This window comes from Grus americana, chromosome 3 (assembly GCF_028858705.1).
Source record: "Grus americana isolate bGruAme1 chromosome 3, bGruAme1.mat, whole genome shotgun sequence".
Classification (NCBI taxonomy): domain Eukaryota; kingdom Metazoa; phylum Chordata; class Aves; order Gruiformes; family Gruidae; genus Grus; species Grus americana.
Window position 1 is genome coordinate 89,697,936 of NC_072854.1, and position 20,484 is coordinate 89,718,419.

General features: G+C 43.2%; 1 protein-coding gene across 5 annotated transcripts in view; it reads left to right on the top strand.

Annotated features, from left to right (window-relative positions):
- Positions 1–704: 704 nt before the first annotated feature.
- The window catches only part of VIT (vitrin), a 55,405-nt gene continuing 35,625 nt past the window's right edge, over positions 705–20,484 (top strand). For 3 of the 5 annotated variants that reach the window (XM_054820862.1, XM_054820865.1, XM_054820867.1), the window contains exons 1-4: positions 705–848; positions 16,449–16,518; positions 18,407–18,472; positions 19,490–19,646. In XM_054820862.1, coding sequence (XP_054676837.1) covers positions 16,488–16,518; positions 18,407–18,472; positions 19,490–19,646 — 254 coding nt within the window. In that variant the 5' untranslated portion in view covers positions 705–848; positions 16,449–16,487. Of the gene's footprint in view, positions 849–2,160; positions 2,274–14,881; positions 14,916–16,448; positions 16,519–18,406; positions 18,473–19,489; positions 19,647–20,484 lie in introns of those variants that run through there. The other 2 variants (XM_054820863.1, XM_054820864.1) reach the window with 2 other exon arrangements.

Sequence of the window (20,484 nt, forward strand, 5' to 3'; positions counted from 1 at the left end):
TCACACTAAATGAGTGCCAGTTTAGAAGTCTTTGAGAGCATTTTATTAAATTCCCACACCCAACCTCATCAGAAAGAAGTCCCTGCTAAGCCTCATGTCATACTTCTACCTCTCTATGCCCAGACTCACAGACTCTCTGTCGCTAATCCTCCAACTTCGGGGAAACTGTCGAGGGAACACCATGCTACTCACACGAGTAAAGGCATCACAGTCCGTTTCTTCAAAAGCTGTTTTTCCTCTTTAAATCTGACTTGCACCTGACTAATCTGGTATTTATAATCTTTAGAGATGTGCAGTTTACGCCCAGCTACTAGTTGTAGTCCTTTTACTACAGTGCTGAACTGCCCAGGGAGACTGAAAAAAATGGAACCAAAACATCAGTGGAGTAAAGCTTTGCTTCCCAAAAGCAAAAAACTTGACAAATCTGACAGGCTAGTGCAAAAGGAGCATAGAAATCCCTACCAAAAATATGTGGGAGGGAACATATATTTAAAACAGGACCGCCTAATTCGGCTGCTAAATCAATGTAAGGAGCTCTGTATGTCTGTGTGTGCGGGAGGGAGAGGGAGAGACAGAGGGAGGGAGAGACAGAGAGGGAGAGAGGAGCAGAGGGAGGGAGGGAGGGAGGGAGGGAGAGCAATGTGCCTTTCACAGAGCTGGGAGCTTGATGGGAATGTTTGATTAGCTCCTCTCTGAAAGAGAAAAGGTGTCCAGGCCTCCCTCCGCTGCCTGCCTCTCCTTCTGTAAAATAATGTTGGCTGGAGTTTGGGATACAGAAAAGCTTGGAAAAAATAGCACTTTCATACTGTGTGGAGAAAAGGAATAAAAAGTTGCACACCTCAAGCAAGGTAATTCTGATGTCATTTCTCTGCTATATTTATTTATTAGGGGAGAGGGGGGAGTTGCTTTTTTGCCTGTTGGTAATAGTTGAATATTTTCACTGCTAAGAAACTGTAGGGACATAATTTTTTTTAGCATTCCAGCTGTGTACATAGGATCAAAGACCTAAGAGAATGAAGACATAGATGTAGAATGAAACTGTACTTTAAATTATATATACTACTTTAAGTATTTATAAAAGCATTAAACCCCTACTGTTAAAGTGAACACATATACTCACTTGCCTGAACAGCAAGGGCTTAACTATTTGATAAAGAAAGGTGTATATTAGCCACACACCAATAGACATATATATGCCCACTGTTCAAACAGTGTGTAATAAGTAATGCAACTTGTTCCCTAAGTTTAAAATAGTTTTGCTGTCAAGACTTTTTCTTTGTCTCTTTGATCAATAGAAAGGTGTGTATTATATCATTAATTAGCACTACCTGACACCAGGGAACACTAATCTCCAAGATATAGAATGGAAAGCGGTATTATTCCAGTGATATATATTTATGTGGTGTGAACTCCTCTACTAGATGAATAGATACAGATGTATGAACAGTACAGTAGCCTAGACGCTATATATCCTTTTGTGCTGAGTGCTTGTTTTGCTGGTGAGGCTCCAAAAATGAATAGCATTGTCAAGCCTGCCACAGCCGTTCAGCTCTCTGCGGAGAGATTAGAGTCTCGATAAGTCTCTCCAAAATGTGATTTCTCTGACTAGTATGAACATGAACCAAATGCCCCAAGCAAACTTTCAATCCTAGTTAATATTTTGTTCCTAGAGTTTATGGGAGCTACGCCACATCCAGAGCAAAAAAGGAATTACAGATTAGAGGCAGATCCTCCTTGGATCACACTTCTTTCTCCTCTAACCTCTTCAAAATTTAAACAAAACACCAAAAACAAGCAAGCCCATACAGATAAAAAGTAGTTTGGATGGCTTTTAAAATATATTTGACTGAGAACAGAAACAGAGTCATATATATTTATAGCTTGTATTTTACCATATACATCTTAAAGTTAAAACCACCTTGCATTTGACTATGCTTAAAGAATAAATATGTTGTTCTGTATCTGTAGTACCATGTTCTTCAGATTGTATTCAGTTCATCACTTGAATGACAGTCATTGCTGCAAGACTGGTCTCTTTCAAAGACGCAAAAAGAGCTCAAGCAAAAATAACTGCATTATACACTTATTTTTGGAGTATTAAATTAGTATCTTATTTTAAAGAGACTTATTTTGCTTGCATATTTTATCTAATCTTTCAAGTTGCTGGGGTTGTTCTCACTGGGATGACAGAAAAGATTTCCTGTCTTTCTGCTATTCAAGACATAAGAAATATTTTTTTAAAAAAAGAACCCTTGACTGTGCTGCCAATATAAGTGAGTATTTCTTTGTGTTTCCACCTGTAGTAGGATTTTTATGTTCCTAACTTGCTCACTACTTTATGCAAGACGCTACTTTCCCTGGTACTGTTCTTACACATGACTTACCACTGGCTGGTTGAACTAAGTAGTTTTAGTAACTAAACCAGGTTTTCTCACACTTGGGATGCAAGAAAAATACCCCATGTGGATTCTCTTGTGTCTAATAAGAATGAGATCTTACCACAGTCTTTCCTTTAGGGGAGACATTAACAAGGTGTCCCCCTTCACCCAGCTACTTACTTTCACAGAAGTAGTAGGAAATTAACTTTTACACTCCCTTTTGTCAAACTTGATTAATTGGAATATTTCTAAAACAGGACTTCCTAAGACACAGTGTGAACACAGAAGTTGGGAAAACAGGCTAATTACTTCATGTGAAATAACAGAATTATTTACTATTTCTGGCCATTGCTTTGTAGAATACATTGCTAAAAATAAACCTGAAGTTTACATAACAGTGGCATCAAAGACTTGACTGTACCTGGTCTGCCTGGAGAATTTTTAACTTTTTCCTTTTCATCCCTGAGCCACAAATAAAGCTGTAGACAGAAAATAATGCCCAGCAGCTGAGCCAACCCAAGGCTCAGGACATACATGTTCAAGTCTCCATTTTACTAAAAGTCTCCTAAATGATGATAGGTAAGTCATTTTAGGGCACCTGGCTGAAACGAGCAATAAAAGTGATAGCTCAGTTTACTATCTGCGGCTGTGACTGTATTCTTCCTCTGGTGTCTTGAGGGTAAATAACATAAGAAAAAATGTTGTGGCACTCATAGCCATGTACTCCCCATACGGAGGGACTGGAATGGGCAGGTGCTGGAGCAGTGAGGTGCGTGTTGGCCCGTTGCAATGGGGTGGGGAGGCACCGTCTTTTCTGGATGGGTGGTGAAAAGCAATAGTTGGGGATTTCCTGAGAGCCCTCGGGGATGTTCTGGCCCCCTAAAGCTCTGAGTCCACCAGGACTCCTCCAGCGTGCTGCAGGATCAGCTGAGGTTTAGACCTCCCATTCAGGGCTCAGAAAGTGGACACTGAATGGATATGTTCTGCCTTCTGAAAGCCCATCCATCACACAGGTCTCATTGGTCTGTGTCAGAAAACAGAAACACAGAGCAAAACAAAAATAAACACAAAACTAAAGTTTTGGGTTTTGTTTTTTTTAAGGACCTGAAAATAATAGTCATAGTATGTGTTGTACATACGGCCAGGGAGGATGCAGCTACAGCAGTCACAGTTCTGCCCTCCTCATCTTTCTGCTGTGGAGTAGTTTTTAAGGCCAGAGTCAGAGAGAGAGATAGGTGCTTAACACCTACTTAGAGCACTTCAATTCCTCTTTTGAACTTGCCGGGGCACAAGGAGCCCCCTTGTCCCAGCGCTGGCCTGGGGTGCCTGTGCTAGAGCTCAGCTGGGACCTGGGACAATGCGGCCCCTGTTCTGGGCCCGGCTGTCACACAGAGACTATAATTATCTCTCTTCTAATGACCAGCCAGGCAAGATAACAGTTTTTATGCTATGTTTAGAAAACAATGTCTTACTACAAATTGACGGTTCAGTCGCCTGTAAAAGAGCCTCTCTAACAGTCCTGGTGCAGCTGCCATTCTTTTGCATCCCGGTGCCTTTATCTGCTGCACATTTCACACTTGGAAAACTTGGGTGAATGCTGCGCAGGCAGCGCAGCCTCCCCCTGCCACAGCAGAGGCTCAGAGAGGTGCAAAAGTGCCCAGAAAATCTGTAACCATTTAAATTGTATCTCTATTAGTAAATTAAACTCTGACTGTCTGGCTCACAACAGCCCCGATCGCGCTTGTCAACTCCTTTAGCCCCCGACCCAAAGGGGCTGCGGGCAGTGCTGCGAGAGCTACGGAAGGGAGCAGTAAGACTGCCTTTTACTGACTCCTGATAATGCCCTGCGGAAAGCAAGCTGCCGCAAAAAGCGGGATGTGAAGGGACTTGCTGCAGATAAAACAGGAGCATGTATTACTGACGAGCTTTTCTTCCAGTGCTGTGGCCCACAGACAAGTCGAGGATCTACTGAAATTCTGTAGGCTCCTAAGGCATCTCTGGGGTAGCTGTACTGGCCAGCTGAGATTGCAGCCTCTGGGGAGGTATCTGACCCTTGCAAACACTGGGAGGTACCAGAAGTGGGCAGTCCTGACAGCGTGGTACTTATGGGTTAGCTACCCAAGTATTTGCTCTGGGCTCTGCAAACATTTTGCACCAAACTCTGTGCTGGGGCAGCTGTACGTTTAGTGGTGTCTGAGGGCTGCTCCCACATCCTCTGCCGGTGCCCTGTCAGCAGAGGAGCAGAGTGCACTCCCTCTTTCTGCAGCCAGCTCATCCTCACCTCTCTTGCCACCTTCTCTGATCTGGCATCTCCACTCGTCCCTGCAGCAGGACATGGCTAGGTCACCTTGGGCTGCCTTTCCTGATCAGGTTCATTTTTCAGCAAATGACCCCTGGAAAAAAAAAAACAGAAAATGTTGATCAGATATAAAATGTCCCAATGAATTGAAACCAGCAATATTTCTCATGAAAATGTATTTTAATTAAAAAAGATAGCACCATCTGCAGCTTTTGCTTTCCTTTTGAAGCAGATCACCGAAATCTATAGCTCATATCCCAAACTGGAAACACATTTGCATTCAGAAGAGTATTTATAACCACCTCCGCTTCATACAAATCATCTAGGTTTAAGCAGTTCTTAACCTGACGAGTCTTACCGTCATGACTGAATTGGCTTTCTAGCATCCATTAAGTCCATCCTACCTTTGCTTTATCTCCAGAGCTTCAGAGTGCATTAAGAGGTCAGTGGCACATTAAGAACATGATCTGTGTCAGTTATCCTTAATGCATCTCGTTCCACAGGACATCCCATAGTCACAGATACAAAAAATACTTTCAAGATCAATTTGCATTTGCAAACTGTTTTTTGGCCTGTCACCTTATTAAATAGCTTTGTAAATGTGACGCGTAACACAGGAGCCAACAGTCTCTCAGCTGGCAGCTGGTTTCATATGAAGAAAAGCACATAATTGCCAAGTGACAGTTTTACATCAGCCAAAATTTCTGGAGAAATTCTGATTGATTTTGTGTAGCTTCATGAAGCCTTTAATGTCCCCACTAGGATGAGCTGGGGATTTCCAGCACCTCCAGGCTTGTACATAAAACTGTGGAAATTTTTACCTCTCTAAAATCACTTGTTTACAGGGAAGTTTGGACGTGGCCGCCTCTGTGCCTCTAAATCTCCCTGCCAGGTTCCTTTAGGGATTCAGAAGGCTCCATTCTTTTTATTTTCCCCAAATACATAGTTTACCCTTGAGTCTGTAGAACAAGGGTGAGACACACAGGAAAGCTGGCAGCAGCGCTGTGTATCCTGGCCCTGGTCATCTTCAGTGAGTCAGAGTTACAAACGGGTAATGGCTCTGTGACTCTGGGGGCTATTTTCACAGCTTCCAGCCAGCCAGGGACAACGGGAGCCCATCCTGCTCACCTTGGTGGGAGCCCATCCTGCTCACCTCTCTTGCAATGCATCTGCAGCACTCCAGCATTTGGTTCTCCTGGCCTTGGTGGGAGAAGGGTTTGGAATATGAAACGTATGAAGAAAGAGCGGCTGTTTGGAGATGACGCTAAATGGGAAGGAGAGGAGTGTCCAGACGAGGGAGGGGAAAGGTTACAGAAGTTTAGAGTTGTTGCAATGGAACGATTTGGTACAAATGGGATTGCTTGCCAGGTCAAATACAGGCATCACACAAGTCAGATAAATCTCCTTTCACCCTGCTTTGGGGACAGTCTTTCTACCAAACTGCATCTCAAAATATGTGGTCATTTCGGATGTAAAGTCTCAGGCTTCCATGGTCTACATTTTCTATTCTCACTGGTGAAATTTGTGTGTAGGAAGAAATACGTAAGTTAGGCAATAATTAGATTTTAAGTAGAAGCTCATATGGTAATCTCCTAAAGCCAAAGTTCAGAAAAACTTCCTGAGCGTGGAAGTGGATTATGCAATATTGAGGTCTGCAGGCTTAGTTTTGTTTTAAAAACAAAAGACTATACATTACAAATTCCTGCTCCCCGTCCATGTGATAAGCACAGTTTTTCTTTTTGATCTCAGGCTCTCAGAAACAGAATCCTGTGAGTCATCTCTATGCCAAAACAGCAGGTTTTAAAGCTTCTAATATGCAAAATTAAATAAATCAGTGTCAGCCTGGTCCTGAGACACATTTCCCAACAATTCCTGGCTGCACCTACACTGTCACAGTATCCAGGACTGGGCTCTGGAGGCCACTTTCCCCACCACCATGTTGTCTAGCTCCTCAAGTCCCCTCTGGGCCACTTGGATATTGAGGCATGTAGTTTTGGAAGCATAACCATCTCTCATATTGTCTTCATGACCCATATGCTAGAGAGCCCACTCCTGCCAGTTGCCAAGGGCTGGCAACACACGTGCCATAAGGCTGCACAGCTTGGCCCACACCATGTCAGGTGTCTCAACAGCACCTCCACCAACAGCACATCTTCAGAAACCCAGAACTACTCATAATAGCCTCATTTATAATGCTGGCACCCATGCAAACCCATAGCTCACTTTCATCTTCAAAAGCGGCATGGAGTCCCTAGATGTCTGCTGCAGTCATTAAAAAATGGAAACAGTATTCACAGGTCCACAGTTTTCAAATGGCTCCTCACAACAGGAACATCTGCTTAACAGGAGATTTTAGCTTAAATGTGCTGGTTGGGTTACAGGTGGGCTGCAGACCAGCACCAGGTGGGGGGGCATACAACTGAAACAGCCTGCAGCAAAGCCAAAGCAGCAATGACCACTAGCTGAGAAGGTCAGCCTACCACAGTCCAAGGTGTAAGACTCCATCCTCACTATAGCCTTGCACCATCAGCCCTTGAGGAGCAGGACTCACCTCCAACCCAGGAGGAGGAGATGGGACAGACTTCCAAACTCGAAGATCTCTCTGGAGAAGATAGCAGAGAAGCATCCAGCTTATCCACAGAAGTGTTGGTAGACTCTGCCTAAAGACTAGACTAGACTAAAGACTAGCTTTTGATGTTGTCTGTGAGGAGTATGAGAAAGCACAGATCTAGTGAGTGGCCTTAGGAGCCCCTCATGGCTCAGACCATGGACATGAGTGCACCTCCAGCAGAAGATCCAGGTATGCCTTTTGTACCTGGCTACACCACAACAGCTCATGCATCTCCTCCAAGCATTCAGGTGGCACCTTTATATCGCCTACCTAGGGAAAGTAGGGAGCCTGGGGTCCACCTGCAGGACATGGCGTACATGCGGCATCCTGGCATGCGGGGTCAGGCATCCTGGCCCTCGACAGCCATCCCTGCAAGGAGGCAAAGGATGTGGAAGTCCCAGCAAAGCAGCACTAGAAGATGACTGAGAGTCATAATGCGTTTTGGGGTTGTTTTCTGATTTGCCTTTTGTAGCAGTCTCCTTTGTATCACATGTTGGTCTTTCCTAAACTAAAGGTACCAGAGGGATATCTGAGTGAGGTTGAAGGAAAGGGTCCCAAGCAGGAATAATGCAGTTAGTCAGAAAATAATATTTTTTGAAAAATACAAAATATATATGGGGAAAATGTTAAGTAGTGCAAGGAGCATGGGACTATCATACAGAGAACTATAATACAAAACTGTAACTACTTTCTCAACTTTGTTCCACTGGTTTCCACTACAGAAGCAGATTTCAGCTTAGCTTTTCAAAGTGCTTTCTACAGCTTCCCTGGTGCTTCCTGATTTGCTGAAGATATTTTGTGTAGGATGCTTCCTTGATCAAGTTGTCATTACTAGACATCAATAAATTTCACCCCTTACTGCCTTATTTCAAGCCAGTGCCACAGGCCAGGGTAATTCCAGATTATTTTTTTTAAATACGTATCTTTTCTGAATCCTTATCCAACCAGTCCCTGGCTTTGGCACGAGGCATCAGTAGTAATACTGACTGCAGGAGATACTGAATCCATAAAGGTTTTTCTGTGAGATGTTGCATAAATTTACTGCAATGCTTAAGGATCAGTTTTGCTTTTGACCTAGACATATAGCTCACTTTTGCAGTAAAGGGATACATGTAGAGTAATAAGCAGAGTGTAAACATCCTAAAATTTCTCTTAATTTCTGCTTCTAAGTTTCTACCAAAAAAAAGGTGTCAAGTTTTGTTTGAACATGCTTCAGAAATTCCAAAAACCATCCCCAGGGTGATGTGCAGTTTCTTCAGTGCCTTCAACACAAATTCTTCACTTTTAGACAAAATATGTACCTTCAGGGGAATTCTGACACACTACAATCATTCTTAGTTTGCAGGCAGCACAACAGCATGGTTAGTCAGCGCTCTTTTCATTGTGCGTCCAACCTGAGAAACCGTGTAGTGCACTTCAAAAAGTCACTTTGACTTGTTAAAATCATTTGTCGGAAATAGAAGATGGTGCATTTTCTAAAAAATGAAAGAAATGTGGCCATGAATCTCTTGCCACAAAACTAGCACAGCCCTTGGGCATTGCTGAATTGCAGTTTCTCTCAGTTCCTTGGGGAAATGCCAGTGCCAGGGATTGATGGTACCTGGCTGGCGTCTGACTGATGTTAAGCAGAAGTAGTTAGAAAAGGGAAAGAAGTCCTCTGCAACAGTGAGCAAGCTCTAGCGTGCAGAGGGAGCTTAGACTTGAGCCTGGGAGTGAGTAGACATGATACATGAGTAGACAAGAGCTGTGGTGGGGAGGGGGATGGAGGGTAGGAGTTGTGTGGACAGGGATTCACAGGTTTGAGCTAACAGCAATTCCCAATGAGCCATAAAAGCTGTGCATCAAAATGGGGGGGGAAAAAAAGCATAAAACATTAACAGAAACCAGGAAAGTACAGGGTAATGACCTTCATAGAAATCATCCTCTGGATAGTCCAAATTATTTTTTTTTCTCTGAGTGGGTGACATTCTAAATGTATCTCTTCCTTTGCTGGAAAGGGCAGGTCAGACCAGCATAATTGATGGTTATCTTGCTGAGACAGATGAAACAGTATAATCATTGCAGTTTTATTTAGGCTCTGAGAAAGGTCTGGCAAGTTAAATCACACTGTAGTTTTAAATAAATTACCTTCTTCTGAAAGAGCTCTGTGGAAAGTAGAGAAATCATTCGTCACTGTTACTTCAACCTTATGTTGTTTTAATTCCAGAGCATTGCATGAACACAAAATGAGTAGTGCAGGGCTGCTTGGGTGTTTTTATTTGGCTCTAAATTGCTGGGTATAACATCTCTTCATTATACCTACCTGAATGGAGCTATTTTGGACTAAATTCTTCTTGCAAATCTGCATATAAATGGTTCTCAAAGTAGCTCCGAAAAAAAGGACTCCTGTGCCCAAAGTGCAACTTAGGTAGAACTTAGACTTCTGAATCCACCCGCACCTCACTTCAATGACTTGAGAATGAGTTGACAGGTACACTGCAAGAGGTACTGGCCACCAGCAGCCCCCCTAGCCCTCTTCTGAGTCAGGGACCTCATGGAGCAGAGCAGGCACCATTTAAAACATGATGTGGCAGCCACAACAATCAAGCTTTTGTAGTAAGAGGCAAGTGGTGAGAACACTTAATCAGGGATAACTGTATCAGAGCTGTCCGTGGCCTCAGAGAGTTTGAACCCATGTTTCCTTCATCACCAAAGAGGTCCCTCATCATCAGACTCCAGGACACAAAAGATTGGGATACCCCCCATTCTCCATGATGAAGCAGGACCCCTGTGCAACCAGGAATGCCAAATGTGGGGTCAGAAAGAGAGCGAGTGAGAAGAGGCCTGACCTGCTGCTTGCTTGCTTGCCTGGCCGAGTCTCTGGCTTTGCTCCTGGAAGGAGCACGCGTTTCACGGTGGATCACTACTGCATAAAAAGTCAAGCGAGTCCAGGGAGAGGGAAGGTCCTAGGACCATACGTCCTCTTCTCCATCTGAATGTCCAAACCACAGGGCTGCAGAAGCACTCCTCGGGCACCTTCATGGCTCTTAGGATCCTAGACGCGCAGTGGTCTAGTTTCAGTAGAGAGGGGACAACATGCCCAGGCATCCTCGGTACCCTTGGGGACGGCACCCTCGCTCTCAAAAAAATCTCTTCCATCACTTTGTAGAGGGCCTGCAAGAGGTGAGGCCTCTGCTCTCTCCAGGGTCATTTTGAACCCTTAGGGCTTCTCCAAGCAGAGGCTGTAACCTCTGACCACCTCTGAGCTAACACTGCTGTGCATGGGGAGCCAGGGTCTTTCAGGCCACTCGGGGAACATTTCCATGTTTTGTTTGTCAGGGGCAATAGCCTACCCCGATTTTAGGCAGCTCACAGACCACCCAGTAGGCTCAACGGCCCGACCTGCCTGTAGTTACCACACGCTGACACGAGTAAGCCGAGCCAGTCAGTGGAACTTCTTTGAGAAACAGGGCCGACAGCTACCTCTGTATGGCAGTATGGTGTAAACCAGCACGTGTTCAAGACATGGAGCAGTGTCCAAGCCCTCAGCACCCACCTCTGAAGCAAAAAGGCCTAAAAGGCAAGGAAAAACCACAGCAGCCATTTACTTGCTGTTGAAGGGTCACTACCCTGGGGGTGGAGGACCACCGCTGACCAGCTGTGGGTTTTGTCTTGCAACAGAAAGCAGCTGTCAAGCAGTCTGCAGCTACTGCTTAGGTGGTAAAGGAAATTACTCAAAATTAATAACCCGGCCTCTAATCCTAATGCTAGCTGTGTACGTAACACAAAGACTCTTTAAGGCAAAAGCACAAGCTGTCCCCAGGCTCAGAAACTCGTTTAGCAGTGGTTTGGTTGGTCATTTTATTAAATACACAATTGCCTCGTGCAATTTCTGATACTTCTTACAACTCTTCCACCACAAGGAAAAGACCTGCAGCCATAAAAGCCTGTGTTTCCTTGTTGGCTCTTTCTGAGGCGCTGGATAATTAAGCAGAGTGAACCATGGTGCTCCGAAGCTCAGCACCGCCTCCAGGAAGCATTTGTGGGTTCTCAGTCTTAGTTCCACCTGCCTCCGGCCGTCTGGCCAAGATGTGGGGTTTGCAACCGCAGCAGAGGCTCCTCTGAAAGCTGAAGAAGGTTGAAGAGTGCGCATAGTACAAGAAACCTTGAGTTTGTTATTGACACTTCCCACAAACAGCGTGAGCGATTAATTTCTTTTCTTCTCTTTGATATGATAAAGTATGTCATGACCTTCACAGATGGTGCTGGTACAGATACTAGCTTTCTCTTGCCTCAATTATAGCAAGCCCCGTGCAATTTCCTTCATATATGAAAGAAAAAAGGTGAGCATTCAACCACCTTTCTAATAGAGAAGCTGATGAGGTCTGTGATATATTTTTTAATTCCTAGATGAATATATTCTATTTCAGACCACTCAAAGAGTAAAGTCCAGCATCCCATGCAAACAAGCTCAACCTTGCAAAATAGTACCCTGCATCTTACCTTTTGGTACCCAGTGACCTGGCTTGTGGTACCTACAGGGCAATCTAAGCCTCTGAAATTAATATAGTTACAAACTCTGCTTTTCTGGCTCAGCAGAGCTCATTACTTGCCTTTTTAAAATAAATGACTTGGGGTTTTTTTATGCATAGACTTTCAGAGCAACACAGTGCAGTGAGTGTACATCATTCCTTCCTTCAGACAAGAGAAGGCATGAAACTAAATCACGTGACAAGTGTTAACCATATTACCTAGCGTGCACCAAAATGAATAGCTATTATACTACTGAGCAAGGTACAATACCATGGGGACAGAATATGAGCATGAAACAAAGAAAAAGTTAAGCAATTTTTTAAAAAGAGACAAAACAAAAAACATCTAAAATGTTTTATTCTGGAAGACGATGATCAGCTCTTCTTTTTCCAAACCAGTTTACTCACACCTACACCAAGCCTGCTTCATTGTCCCATAAAGGGCACATACTTAACCCACAGAGCTTAGAGATCATGTTGTTAACTCCACACTACTTGCTCAGACAGCTTTCCAACAAAGTCCACTTCTGTTTTTTTATGGTGCCAGTGCTGCTGCAATATTACAACCCCTCGAGAAGGCAGAACAATAACACACACTACTGTGGTACAAAGAGAGTACACAAATTAATTTATGCAGTGCAGGAGATTACAGGAAATAAACTGCTTACTCCTGCAGAGACAAAGCACGTGGCACCAGCAAAGAATTTCACTTTGAATGTGGAACAGACAGCAGTGCCTGACACCAAATATCAAGGACTTAAAACCTACACTTCTATCAGAAAATGTTATAGTTTGCCATACAGTTACAATTTATACAGATTAAAACCATCTGTTTGTTTGTAGCCTTTAACAGCTCTCTCAGATCTTTATAAAGTCGAGCTGCTAATAAAAGGTCAGTATAAAAATCTTACTTTATATGTAGAAAGAATAGTTTGCTAGCTCTGTCTCTTCCCTAACATTCAAGCTGTTTCAAGTATTTGTGGTAGGGAAAAAGTAATCAACATTCTTTCAAATAGAAATTTGATTTTAAAAGGTAGAATAGCACCTGCACTGGAAAACACTGAAGGAGATGCTTCTTACTACATTCGTACTTGACTTAGCTGGGATTTAAGCAGATGTTAATGTAATGCACATACTTAACTGCTTTCCCAGTATAAGGGTAACTTCTGTTATGGCAGTCTGAAGGATACCAATGAGAAAACGTACTCTGATAAACAAAGGTCCAGCATGCAGTTTAGGAGATTTAATACTGAATGGTCACTAGTTACCAGTACTGACTGGGACTGCAAATACCACATTAATGGAAATCTGGTAAAGACAAATCTCAGCAAAGCTTATACTCCAGACTAACCCAAAACAGAAACTTTTGGGTTTGTTTTAATGGGATCTATTCATTTGGCAAAGGAACAATAGCTGTGTGTTTAATACCAAAGTATCGTTCTTGATCTACAGATGAAACATCCCAAAACCTCCCATTGGATCTAAATGGACTAAAAAGCCTGTCATATGCATGGGTCTGTTTGCAGGATCAGAGAGCCCTGCTTTCCCTTTCCTTCCCAGAGAAACAAAAAACCCCCCTATTTTATTCCGGGCTGTTACTCCCTTTACCATTTTGAAGTAGCAGGTGCCATGCTAGTACCCAGTATAGCAGATCTCATACGACTTAAATCAGGTGACTCCCTAGGCCCCAAATACAATGAATGCACACAGACTTCCCACAACGGAAAGCTTGGAGTCTCCAAGCCAGGCACTAAAGGTCAGCAGCATAAATCCTCCTGCGCTTTCCCCCACGTGACAGCCCGAGGTCTGAAGGCCAGGACCTCCCTTGAGAGTGTTGCCACCAGAGCTGTGTCACAGGATGTCTGTGCATTTCTCCTGGCATACCAGTGCCTAATGCACAAATTAATATAGTGGCAAAAATAAGTTTCTTTGCTATTATAATTTCTTTCCATCAGGATACTAGTATAAACTGCACCAGAAAAAAGTAGACAGTCCACAATAGGATGCTTTTGAGTGTAGCTATGACAACAAATCTGTTAAGTAAATCTAACAGCCTTGTGTAAATGCTTCTGTTAACTCTCCTGTTGATAAAATACCTGTTATTGCAGGCTAAGGGGTCTGCCGATAGGCTTTACATATGAACTCCTTTTAGATTTATTGGCCTCTTTCTGCAGGAAATTCATAGTATTTTATAAAAGAAAAAAACCCAAACAACCCAACAGACACTTTCTGTTGCATTGAAAAGCAATACCAGCAGACTAGGCAGAGATTGCAATTACAGCCAGGTCTGGGACAGTGCCACCCAAAAGGACTGGGTTGGCTCCTGGGGTGGCTGGCCTTGGCTTGGGGACAGCAGGGCCTTCAGAAAGCAATGAGAAGTCTTGTGCAGCATCGGTGGTAGAGGTGGTTTATACGTTGTGAGAGACAGGAAACGTTAGGTAGTATTGGACTCTCTCCACAAAGGACACAGCAACTTAACCATGAATCCAGCTTTTACATGGATCCTTTACCATCGCAAACCTTTTCTACTCTAGTTAAGCTGGAGATGAAAATACCTCAGCACCGAGCCAAGTACTGTCAGGACAAATTCTCACAGCTCTCTTTGACTTTAAACAAAGATGCCACTGCTGAATTTACTCACTGCAGATTTGGGGAATGCTCATAGTAAGATGCATTTTCCAAAGCCTAAGTCAGTGCCAGTAAAGTCTTTGATGATGCATGGTGGTCCTCCAAATGACCTGCAACTCTTTTTCTTTTTCTGGGACTGACCTGAAGTGAGAACTTTTTGTGAGGGGGGGCAATTTTTTGATACCTTTGAAGGGTAACATGATGTGGTGATGGGTTGAGACATAAAAGTGAAGATGAAAGCATCAGAGCTGATTAGTCTCCACTCTCTTCTGCAGCCTGTTACTGTTTCCTTTAGCAGCTTCACAGTGGAAATAAACTGCAGTAAATGCTTCAAATGGATTTTTCTTCCAGGAGGTGGTGGGCAAGGCTTTTTCACGGAAACTAACAGCGACAGCAGAACATTACCACTTAGCTGCTTTTGCTGCTGTAGCTTGTACAGTCTGGGGTCACCCCAGCTGCACTGCCCATCGGTTTGCAGAGAGACACAGGTGAGCCACTTTCCACACCCCCAGGATTCAGCGTGGTGTCTTCTCAGCAACCTCTGTTGCTTTCAGCTTTAGCAGCCTCGCAGGAGGGTTGTTTTAGGGAGATCATTAAGGAAAGACATGGTACTATTAGGAAGTGATACTGTTAGTATGTCCTGGCGTTTGAAGTTCTCTGATCGCAGCACAGGAGCAGAAATCAGAGGTGCAGCTGGTCCCTGTACAAAGGGTTGTAAATTATATAGACCGAGAACTGGCTGAACGCAGTTTAGTCTAGCATACTGTTTTAGTCATCCTCACTCAAGAAGCATATGGCTTGCTTGAAAAAGAAGAGCAATTAAAATTAAAAATGTGGAAATATTGTATATGAAGACGGATTACTGATTTTTTTCTCTCTCTCTCTCCTGTATCTACTTTGTCAGTCTAAACTTCCTTCTGGGCAGACAAAGCCCTGGTTCTGAGTACACAAATCCCTATGTGAAATCTGCCACTGCCGTGTTTCCCAGGAGGGAGATATCTTGCTTTTCCTGATCATTTGCAGCTTTAACATTCTGTGTAGTTTCTTCCTTGAAAGAAAGCTAATTTATATTTTAGTACAAATCTTTCCATTTGTAAGCATGTAATCAGTTTCTTTAAAGACCAAGTTTATTTTGATCCTTGAGCTTTTCCTGTACAACACACAAATATTTTCACCCTCTCAGACTTTCTACTCTGGTATTTTTCAAGCATCTTATAGCATTTTAGTGACTGAGATTAATTATGAGCACCTAACCCAGGATTCCCTAATCACCAAACAACTGCAAAAGCAGCATGGGAGGTGATGCCCAGGAGGCGCTGAGGGGCGCTGTCTCTGAGAAGTTGGTATTCTGGTAGCCTGGCCAAGAGCTTGTGGGATGGAAGGAGTCAGGAATCACATATGGAGACCCAGAAGACAACATTGTCCAGATGTTCTGACAGAGTCCTCTTAATCTCAGGTGTGAGTGCACGAGCACACACACATACCCCACCCCCCCACCCCCCCACTCCCCTCGGAAAAGGAAAGAAACCAGTCATTTGGCTCACAAATGATGGCACGATTGCAAGATACTTTATGCAACGTTCTTCAGGAGCAGACAGACTTATGTTCCCCGCATCTTTATGAGATTAAACAGTGCAGTCTGCTGTGCAGACAATGCAATTCTGTCAATATGCCTTAGAAGAGTAGTGAATGAACTTGAATAGCTGTCAGAGCTTGTCCGTACCCATCATGCCCTCTGCTGCCACTGGCTTCAGAAATAAGTATGTAGAATGAAATCTTGGTTTCCTGAGGCAAAAGGCAAATCTTGGACAGAAGTAGAAAATTAGCCCATGGGAGTGCCACAGCCCAAACACCATCTCCTCTGGGGACATCAGCTGCTCTACAAAGCATGAGAAGAGGACGCAGCATGTGAGGATTGTGAAAGGTTAAAGAAGAGTGCACAGTCCCTCTTCCCCCACTGTTGCAGTATCATCTGTGATACCTCCGAATGCAGCCTGATGTGCTCTTCTCTTCCTTTTCAGTGCTCCTTAGTGACACATCCAGATTTTGCTTTACTCACCATGAAGGCCACAGTCATTGCAACCTTCTTTGGTAAGTACAGTTGATGTGCTGCAATTGGTAGTTTGTGGGTTTGTACTCCTGTCCTGGCTGACCAGTGGCTGCTGGCTCCTTCTCTTCCCTTTGGACTCCGCAGCTGATGAAGCTCTCAGTGGTGGGTGGAGTAAGCCTTGGCTTACAGCTTTTCAGAAATGGGCTACCCAAACTTCTTGATTTTGGCCTAGAAAAAATATTAATTATTTGCAGAGATCTGTAAGTACATGACCAGCTGCATGCAGTCCATATCAGATGGCACAACTGGGCCTGAAAAATGTCTGTAATGTAAAGATTCCCACCAAAGAAGAATCAGCTGTTTCTTACGTGGGAGCATCCCTTCCCAATTTTTCTCTGCATTCTTCCTCTTTCCAAGAACAAGAAGGTGCCAAAGGAAAAAGGCTATAAATGTGTCTTATATTCTTTCCCCTGGCAGTCAGACAGGATCTTGCTTTTTGGGAACACGTAGAGACTCCAGAATTTGCAGTTCATCTTACACGAACAATCTGGTTGATCAAGCATATTTTCTTAGTGTATTTTACTTACCTGACTCCCTTTGCTGGAGATCCAGCCACCACGTAGCCTAACGGTGCTGTATGACTTTAATTGTGATATTCACAGGCAATATTCCCTCTAGCTGGGACCCTCAAGTCTGGCAGGATATCCATTCTTAGTTCAACTTTATAGCTAATTATGTAGTTCTTCTGTCTTTACTGAGACCAAATTACTTTCTCCACATTAAATTATGCCTAACATTACATATAGTTGGGACTTCGCACTTTATTTTCCACTGGTTCTCTCCTTTTCTTTCTAACTACAGTTCTGCCTTCGTTACACAACTGCACCGGTGACAAAAGGCCTCAGTACTGCATCTATACACTGCCACTTCAGACACTGTGAGACTGATTTTTCTTTTGAGCAAGTTCTAGGAGTTATTAAGTCTGTAAACTCTCTGCAACCTGTCTAGGGGGAGAAGAGCATAAAGGAAAGAAATAAAACTGTTGTTATATATTCTAGTAAGATTAACTTAACAAATGATGAGAGGATCAGCCAACACATCTTATAGAGTTTCAGTTCCCTCTGAAAGCTCAGAGAAGGGAAAGGTGCGTAGGAAGGTCAAGATATTTGTAATGAAGGTCTTAATTATCCATAACATAGCGCTTATAAAATAAGCATGAATGAAGAGGTTTTGTATGTCATGCACTTAGCTAGTAAACCTAACACAGTTATCTGGATGCATATATTGTGATGTATGTTTTAACATAACAGTGTATGTCTCTCTTACTATTACACTTTTTGAATCATAATTCTACTTACTGAAAAAAATCAGTGCCCTTGCTGGGACAGGATACTGGGACATGCCACACTAGAACCTCATACAGTCCATAATGCTGCCCAGTATCCCATAGCCGCTACCACCAGTGAATGAAATGCCACAATGGACAATTGCAGGATAACCTCCCTGCGGGGCTATTCAGAAGGATCTTTCTCTCCCTAACTTCCCACTTGCTTTATGCACAGAGCATATTATTTCCCTGACATCTCTATCTCACCGATTAAAAAGAGTTTCCACCACTTGTGGAAATACCGGGGCCTTTTGTGGTTTTCTGGATCACATGGACATCAATGGCATCTTTTGATAGTGAGTTCTACAAATAAATACGTGAGCTGAACTGATCTTTAAACCCCTTCAAAAAACTGCCCTACAGTAGATACCATCTTCACTGTGAAGTTAACCAACAAGTAGAAACTAGCTATGGCTGAGACTATTCCCAGTTCATTTTTTCAACCCGTTGATTCAAATTTGGGAAATCTCATGCACAGGAGCTTGTGATGACTGATGTTGATAGTCCCCCTTTTTCCTGATATTATGTTTTCTTTGGTTTAGGTGCGTTTCTTGTATGCGCATATGCAGCTAAGGAAGCCACAAAGAAGACGAAAAAAGCTAAGCTGTGTAAGTAGTCCCAGTAGCATTCTTGGCTGCTTTACAGCAGGCATGGCTGATGCATAAAAAAAGTGCAAAGTGAGGTTATATTCTGGTAACTCTTCACAAGTGTCTGCAGAGTCAATGGGACCGTGTGTTAACTAACAGATTCTTTTATTGAAATCAAATCACTAAGTGTGTGCTACTGAATGGGTGTAAAGGGGAAATTGTGTACTTCGCTACTAAAATGTGCGTTCATAGGTCATTAGGTACCACACAAGGATCTAAGCAAGCACTAAGGTTTTCACAGAGAGACATAAATATGTGACATGGACCTGCTGTAACACAAAGCATATGTGGCTGATTAGCATGAGACAAGTGGTGCACATCCTTTACACTAGGATGTATAACTTTCAGCTGTGTCACTGTAAGAGCATTTCTGTCCACAGATTATTTTGCTCATTTAGTTGACAAACAAGCCTGCTGCGAGGTTGTGAACTCACACTTCAACCCCTTGTTCGAAGTAAATTGTACCCAGCAAATAGTTTTAAAAATTAAGGGCAAGATAATAGGATGTGGCTGTAGCCTGGCGTTATAGATGGCACGGAGCTACAAGAGCACAGCAGGAGGCTTGGGAAGGATCCTGCCTTGTGTGTGCACAGTCCCTCCCAGTCCTGACTCACAGCCACCTCTTCCCCTACCCCCTCCTTCCCACACGTTAACGACAGCCTGGGCAACTACATTTCTTTCTCTCTCCAGCAAAGTGTCATAACGGATATTTCCTTCAGAGAAGCAAACACTAAAGGTCAGAAATATCTTCGGGCTTCTTTCTGCCATCCTTAGTTACAGCCACATCCTTCAGTATAGGGGTTATTATGTGTTATATTGTAGATGCAGAACACATAGGCATGTCTTGTATCCCAAACCCATTGATACGAAGGCATAAGAGGAAGGCATCCCTGTCACTCAGTTACTCGTTGTTTCATGACAAGATCACTCAGCTATGAAAACATTCAATCTGACTTTACCAAGATTTTGCACTCACAGATGTACCCCAGATCGATTGCGATGTCAAGGCGGGGAAGATAATCAATCCAGAATTCATTGCAAAATGCCCTCCTGGATGTCAAGATGTAAAACACCGTGTTTATGGCACAGACATTTATGCATCCTTTTCCAGTGTGTGCAATGCTGCAATTCATAGGTGAGTGAGTTTAAATGAGCAAGGCACTCAGACAAAACCATCATTTCAGTGTGGGAGCCCTTGGCTTTTCAAACCCTTTAAAGTTCCCACTGCCGTGTAGGTTTGATGGCAGGCTGCTGTTCGAGTAGAAAACCTGCAAGAAAGACCATGTGTGATGCAATGGATCCAATCTTATAAAGTGCTGTCAATCCTATTGAAATCAGTCATGTTTGAAGACGTTTCTCAACCTTTGGAGAAGTGTCTTGAGATCTGCAGCTCTCTCATTCATGCATAGCAAATTACTATTGTACTATTATTATTCAAGTGGAAGATAGGGATGGAGCTGCTGCTACTAATAAAGCTTCAGAAATAATAGGCATATCACCAGTGATTAATACATATAACTCTCATTCTTCTGGGATTGCTTTGGTTCTCCAGATTTGAATTTAACTGTCCTTGACATCAAAGCCTGAGTAATGTGCTTTCCTGCCACAGAAAAGGACACTGGATGAGGAAATGTATAATACAAATTTTATAGCACAGATTTTGCAGAGTTTTATTAGCCATGCAAAAATGTGCATAAAATTTTAATGGAGAATAACTTCACAACCAAAACACACCATAACTGTAGGCAGGATGCAAAGGCAGGACGCATTCAGCTGAAAATGCAGTAAGAAATTTTAAAGTCTGATTGACAACTTGACTTCATTTGGAGTTACTTGAGCTATTGCAGTGCTTCCAGTTCTGTGAAACAGCTGAGACCTTGAGTAAAGTTGAACAGTGAAAGCTTTGGGAACTTTCCTCCTTACCCCTGCAGCAGGCAGTGCACAGGCTGACGTGCCTGCGTGCATAGGGCTGC